General features: G+C 34.7%; 1 protein-coding gene across 1 annotated transcript; it reads left to right on the forward strand.

Annotated features, from left to right (window-relative positions):
- The first annotated feature begins 2525 nt into the window (after positions 1-2525).
- On the forward strand, positions 2526-4151 carry LOC137741182 (plasmodesmata-located protein 7-like). The gene is made up of 3 exons (XM_068480989.1): positions 2526-3279; positions 3718-3831; positions 4015-4151. Exons 1-3 carry the CDS (start codon positions 2547-2549, stop codon positions 4020-4022), a joined length of 855 nt encoding a protein of 284 aa, XP_068337090.1. The 5' UTR covers positions 2526-2546; the 3' UTR covers positions 4023-4151.
- Positions 4152-7546: the final 3395 nt, after the last annotated feature.

Consider the following 7546-nt stretch of genomic DNA (forward strand, 5'->3'; position numbering starts at 1 on the left):
GATTGGTTTGACTATAGTGAACTACACTTCATATTCTTACGAAAATCATGAGAAAGTGTTTTGGTAGCAGAGAAAACAAATATCTGTCTTTTCTTCCTCTGGAAGCTGGACATTGCGACACAATTTTGTGCATTTTGAGAATGGCATTCAATTGATCCATTTTTCGCTGGAAGCATGTCAATTATTGACTGCAACTCTTGAAAATGACCATTTTCTGTCATTCGATCAGCCTCATCCAGCACAAAGAACGATAATGAATTATGTAACTGCAAAAGCAGAAAGTAGGAGTAAACAGAAAAAAGGCATGACGAAGGTGTGCGCATGCATGCAACTCGTTTATGAACCAAAGCAGGACCAATGACTAGAATTCAATTTCTTTGAAATATAAAGAATAATGCTAGAGAGACTAAATTTGTAGACAAAGTTTTGAAAACTAAAGGACATGGAAGTTGATGATTGGTTTATTATTTAAACGTTAATAAAATACTTATTCCTATTTGTGACACATAATTTAATTTGCAAATTTAGTCTCCAAATTTAGTTACCTTAGCATTTCCCTATGAGAAAAGCATTATGTGACACCACAATTGTGACTGCTGTCACAGTATTTTGTACTGCCCACTGATAAAGCTAGAACAGGAATAACCCTGTTTTTTATGAATGCAACTACATACATAAATATTAGCGTGTGTGACATTACAAATTACTTTAGCATGATGAAACAGAGTTCGTTGTACAATCTCTGATAGAGTCCATTATTCTGCTCATATTTCCCAATTGTCTTAGTAAGTAATTGCTTTATATATTAGTGACAAAATTATAAGCATTGTCATATTAACGACTGACTCTTGGTAGCAGTAGCATGCCTCATCAACTGCAGAATACAGTCCGTACATATATCAACAATTCTGGCCGACAAGGAACTGGTAAACCAAGTGTTTACTAGTCCAACTTACAGAGATGACTTCCGCACACCACTTTTCGTCTGCTGGACACCACTAGTTCTTTTTGGGTAGAGTTTGTAAAGAATGGGGCAGTCTGAATTTAATGCTTTGAGTTTGTAGCTCCCGCTCGACTGTCCACAACAAACACTTGTGGCATCGGCCTCTTTCTTTCTGCCATAATATTTATATCAATTTGTTTGCTTCGTTTGTAACGTTGCTCTCTCTGCAGTAAACTAGATATGAAGTAGTGGAGGAGAGTCGTGCAAGCTGCATGTGTATGTTACTTTGCTTTTACACTCCTAACAACGAACGACTGTTCAATTCAGGAATGTCGTATTAAATTTATGGTATTTTGTCTTGGTCTCTTCGTGCCATGCACCACGAGGCTCTAGGCAATTCACAGTTGTGCTATAAAATCCGACCATGCCTTTGTCATTGTCAGTTTGCTCTCTTAGATATATAAAAGATTCACGAGAGTGAATAACAAGGATGATGTACGTGTATGGTCACACGGGTAAATTTATTTGGAAATCATTTATAGCCTCTTGACAGTAGGAACTCTTCTCTCTTTAAATAATTAAGGCTAGTTAGATAATCATTTCGGTTTTAGTTTTTATTTCGTTTTCTTACTAGATATTAAGAGAAAGAAGATGAAATAATGTATGAGAAATGCACATTGAATGACATACAAAACGATGAAAACAAAAAACTATAAAAGAAAACGTAATTAAAATTATTTCAATTGTTAATTTTTAGTTTTCATATTGTGAATCACATTATGTGCATGTCTTCCACATCCATACGACACCACCCTTCCTCTATCTTTTTACTTATCCCTGCTTTTTTTCTTGTATTTGCTCTTTATTTCTAATAAAAATCAAAACTAATAATGAAAAAACAAAATGATGATCAAAACACATCTAAATACCTACGCATAACATAATCAGGAAACATGCCACTGCCCTGTGAGACCATGAGTTGTTCAATTGCATGAAACCAGCTTACCCCTACTGAGGAGTTCATTTTTTTTGTTTTTACTTGCTATGATACAAAACGTTCCTGTTGGCTAATTGTGCCAATTTTTTGCTAATAATCCACAGGAACAAAGGTTTCTTTTTCTTGAAGTAACTAAGCTGTCCTCTCCCTGTAAAGTAAGACGAGAGTGCAACTAATACTATGGTGCGATGGCCACCGTTGTGTTTGTGTGTTCACACGCAAAAGGTCTATCAATAATTCATAGTAAAGCGCCAAACTATGAATCTATGACGTCCCTCTGGAAAATTCAACAAAGGAAAAAGCGCAATCCTTTTTGTGTCTTAAGGTCGTAATCCATAAACTGAATATACCGCTAGACTAAATATGGATAACATATATATGTTTGATGTCTTGTATTACAATAATTTTGAAAAAGATAAAGCTGTATTTTTTTGTATAAGAAGAGGTACAACTTTTGTAGTAGCCTTTTGTTTTTTGTTCTTTTTTAGAGAAACTCCTAGAAAACAAGGAGATAGCAGCAATTTATTAGTCCCTTATTAAGTGATTTACGATCCAACGTTAGTGTTAGCTTGACACTGGTAAAGAAGTGCCAACTCTCTCTCTCTAATGGCAAATACAACTATTCTCTCCCTCTTCACATTCATTGTTTCTCTGTCATGTCTCTCCATTTCATCATGTTCCTCCTCCACAGACGACTTCGTCTTCGTCGGCTGCACGCAGGAAAAGTACGCATCCAACTCGCCCTACGAGTCCAATCTCAACTCACTCCTCACCTCCCTGGTCAACTCAGCCACCTATTCCTCCTACAACAACTACACCATCATGGGCTCAAGCACACAAGACGTAGTTTACGGGCTCTACCAATGCCGCGGCGACCTTGCCATGCCCGACTGTGCCACCTGCGTCGCGCGTGCAGTGAGCCAAGTTGGACACTTCTGCCCCTACAATTCCGGTGGCGCTCTTCAGCTACAAGGATGCTACATCAAGTATGACAACACTACCTTTTTGGGTGTGGAGGATAAGACTCTGGTGCTGAAGAAATGTGGGCCGTCGATTGGGTATGATGCTGATGGAGTGAGCCGTAGAGATTCAGTGTTGGCTGCCTTGGTGGGGTCTAGCGGACTATACCGGGTGGGTGGTTCAGGGGAGGTACAAGGTTTGGCTCAATGCGTTGGCGATTTAAGCTTGGCGGAGTGTCAGGATTGCATATCGGAGGCAATTGGACGGGTGAAAAGTGAATGTGGTGGCGCAGTTTCTGGTGATATGTTCTTGACCAAGTGCTACGCTAAGTACTCATCAACTGGTGGATCTGATGTTTACACCAAGGTCCATCATCATGGTAAGTTAGACTTGAAATTTTACCATCACGTTATTTTGCAAATGAATTTGATAAATTTAGCATTTTTATTCTTTTAGTGGCATAGGGAATAATAATTTGAATGCATATTTATTTTTGAGTTTTGTTCATGAATTTTATCCGTTTACTAAAATACGGGATTGAGAATTAATTCGTTCTCAACTTTTTCACTTGTTTACTAACACATGTGGAATCGGAAAAGTGTAAGTTTCTTCTTGAAATTCATTATCAAATATATGAAATTCAGGGATCAGATCAACTTGCATCCGATTCAGTTTCTTTAGTTATTTTTATTCCTAAGTTCTTTGATCCTTCTCCTATTTATATTAAGTAAACATGTTTTTGATCGACTAAGTTTCTATAGAATTCATTATTTTGTGGATTTACTCTTTCTTTTCTAAATTCAACAATGAATGGCAGATAAATCCATCAATGATGGTGAGAAGACATTTGCTGTGATAATTGGATTATTGGCTGGAGTTGCTCTACTCATTGTTTTTGTTACTTTCATGAGAAGGATTTCTGGGGGCAATGGTACGTAGAATCTTCACTTGATTGTCTTTCTTATACCTTAATTTCACTTTTTTTATAAAAAAAAATTTATTTCTTGGTTCATATTTATTATTAATCTTCATTAGCTTTAGAACCAGAAAAGTAGATACCGTATATGCAGGGATATATCTTAACAAATTTTTCTGGCTGTTACTTTCTGTGCAGGTAAATAAATAATGAGCATGCAAAGTAATCGTCTTCGCAAGTGATCTTGCTTTTGGTTATCTTTTCTCTTCATTATGTCTACTTCCTCCCTCTCTTTATGCTTTAATTTCTTTGATTTAATTACTTTATGTTCTCTCCAAAAGCACAGAGTTCATAGAAATTATGATGGAAATATGTACGACGGGTGCTTAGCTAAAATCAAAGTTAAATGGAGAGTGAGAAAAAAAAAAGGCTAAAGATTCCAATCTCCTCTCCACTTACCAAAAGTGTGTTGTCTAATATGAAAAAAAAGAAAGAGGCATATTCTTTTGTAAAAGGGCAGATGATCTTTTCTTTTTGTGATTTCTTATTCTGTATGTAATTGTTTTGTGCTTTCTGAAATGTCCCCTTATATATAATTCATTTTTGTATGGTTTCTTAGTGATGAAGGATTGCTATAATTTAAACAACTTTGCTATCAAGTCAAAGTTAACAAAAAATCTAGTTGTTCAAATTCTTTTCGATGATTGCATATATCTTCTGGTGTCGGCGTGTTGCTAGAGCTAGACTAGTTGTTTCTTAGTGTTTCTCTTCTCTTTTTCCTCCATATTACCGAAAAAGTTAACAAGAAAAAGGAAGAAAAATTTCACCTTTTTCACCCCTCACTCCTTCGTCAAAGTACAGTACTTAAAGTTAAGTACTCAATATGCGCAATCACATTCAAATAAGTAAACTCACATATGTGTGTGCTCATGAGAATTCTAACTCAGGATCTATAAACTTGCCTTGTGCTTATTCGAATAAAAATGTTTTTAATAAGACATTAGCAATGCATCAATGCCTATAAAGGCTACTCATCATCCTTTTTAACAACTCAAAGAGTATGAATAGGATTTCACATTATGTTTGAATTGAATCATTATACGCAGAAAGAACAATGTTGGATGTAATAAATGTTGCATCCAATATGCATTTGAACCTAACCAAGGTCCAGATTATGAAACTTGTGCAGAAACCCCTGCTAAGATCAACAATTAAGGGAGAGTTGTGTACACCAAGGTCCAGATTATGAAAGCCCTTAACTTAGAAGCCCCATCAAGAAAATTTTAATGCAGTAACAACGGTTGAAATTGTTCAGGAAGCAAATCCAAAATTTGAACCGAACCTCGTCCACGTAGTTTCGTACCGACGTGTTCCTGCAGGACAAAACCCGCTTCACAGTTAACTTGATGGTATTACCAATCTGCTTTCACTTGATGGTAGATCAGATATTCACCATACAAAATAAAAGACTCTAGTTTTGATTTGCTGTAAGATTTGTTTTCACAAAAGGCAACAAGGAGAAATAAAATTGCCCTCTTGATAGGAGAACGGTAGTTGTATTGTTAGTTTTCCCTTTTGCATTCTTCAAGACCAAAATGCATTTTATCAATCTAGTAAAGTTGGTATCTTATTGCTATCTACCTATTCTCGCATTTTCTGCATTTAAGATCTATAAAAAGGTCATGTTTTTTTTTTAATTTTCAGTTGTCTTTTGCTTAATTTCATTTGAATTTTTTTTTATTTTTTATTTTTTATTTTTTATTTTGTAATGTTTAAGATGTCCATCAACTGTGAAAAATGCGATTACGAAGCAAAGAACAATAAAGACTTAAGCAAACATATCCGACTGAAACGCGTACCAGTAGATACTAGCCTCCTATAGGTGCTATCCTGAGAAGACTTTTGATCTCAAAAGTTCATGGAAGGACGCCCACAAAAAACAATATGAAGGCCTATTTTTTTCTTATGAGATGTTATAACTTATCCTACGTAAAACAAGAGAAGCAAAGCACAAATTGTGCTACTACTTATCTTGTTTTGTATAGTACAAGTTATAACAACTTGTAAAAAAAAAAAAAATTGACATCATATTCTTCTATGTGAGTAACCTATCTGTGCGATAAACCTTGAGATCAAAAGTTTTCCTGTAGAGGTAACATCTTTAATTGTCACCCTTCTTTTACGTTTAGAAAAGTCTTCTTGATTCATGGCTTGATAATCGCACTTGTCGCAATTGAGAGAGATGCAAATATTGAGAAGGAAAAAAAGAAGAAGAAACAAGGCAAAAACTTGGGAAGTATGGATGTTCTCAATCTCACAGTAAATACTAAAAACTACATAGCTTATATAGATGTTTTTCATTCCCTCGCAGCGTAGCCGTAAAAAGTGTGTGATGCTTCAAAGTTCACGTGTTTTCATTTTTCATGAAAAAAGTGTGTTTTGACTCAAACGGTTAGTTTCAGGTTGGTTTGTGTGTTTTTGTTCTCATTTCTTTGATCTACCCCTTTTTGTCCTCCTAGCATTGGCCTCGGGTTAGATGTGTTATTCATCTTTCAAAAACATGCCAACAGACCAACACAAAACTGTAACATGGAACAAAGCCCAAAAGAGAAGAAGCTAATATATTTTCATTTACGAGCATTATGAAAACAAATGACCAACATTTAGATGATGTGCTGCCCTATGCACCCAAGTCGGAACCTCCTTTCGGCACTTTATGTTAGTTTAAAATAGAATATTGCTTGTATATATTTCTATATAAAAATAAAAAAATGATTACTTACCCTTAGTTTTGATATCAAGAGTGGAGAATAAATGAATGTGCTTTTAGTATTTTAATCTCGACATTTGATATCAAATGCAAGGGTAAGTTACCATTAGAGGTGTAAGTTTGAATTGTGTTTTTGATTTTGACACCAAAATTTCTGAACCCGAAAAAATTTCCAGTCTCGAAGTTGGATTGGGAATTCGAATGCATTTAGATATTTTGATCAATCTTAAATTTTCCGATGTGTTCCGAACTTGGTTGGATAAAAAGAATTCAAATTATTCCAATATTAATATTCCATTTTTTAAAGTTATTTTGTATTCAACTTTTGTATTTGATTGCTAGTTTTGGGTACATTTTATTCATTGTTTTTAAATCATACACGTATACATTAAAAAGATAGGCATAATAATATACTCAAAAGTAAATGGATATATACATAAGCACATACCAAAAATTAAGAAAGAACAATAGATTTAATTTACGAAAAAGTTTGAGAATATTCAAATACTTGTAAAATATATGAATTTCATAATTATGTTCGGAAATTTATAAGATTACTTCGTAAAGTTTCAGATCTAAAAATTGTGTTCCGCTCCGATCCAATTCTAAAATTATAAAATGAAAATTGGAAATGTTTCAGATCTAATCTCTCTAAAAATACCTCTATGACCATGAATCTTATGTCACCAAGTAACCAAGACAACATGGCTCGTTATTTAAATACAAAACACTCTACAATACATATGTATTGTATCACATAGGATTACTTTTATTAGAATCGATATCAACAAATGTGTTAATTTTATGTGACTAAATACACGCAATTTGCAAAGTATGACATGTTTTATTACTCAAGACCCAATTCAATAGCCCAATACCCAAAAACGACAGAGACCTTGGTAATCAAATTGATCCAACGGCTGCTATAGACGCACTGGAATGTTGTAGAAGTATCAGGGA

The sequence above is a fragment of the Pyrus communis genome, chromosome 7, assembly GCF_963583255.1.
Source record: "Pyrus communis chromosome 7, drPyrComm1.1, whole genome shotgun sequence".
Taxonomy (NCBI): Eukaryota; Viridiplantae; Streptophyta; class Magnoliopsida; order Rosales; family Rosaceae; genus Pyrus; species Pyrus communis.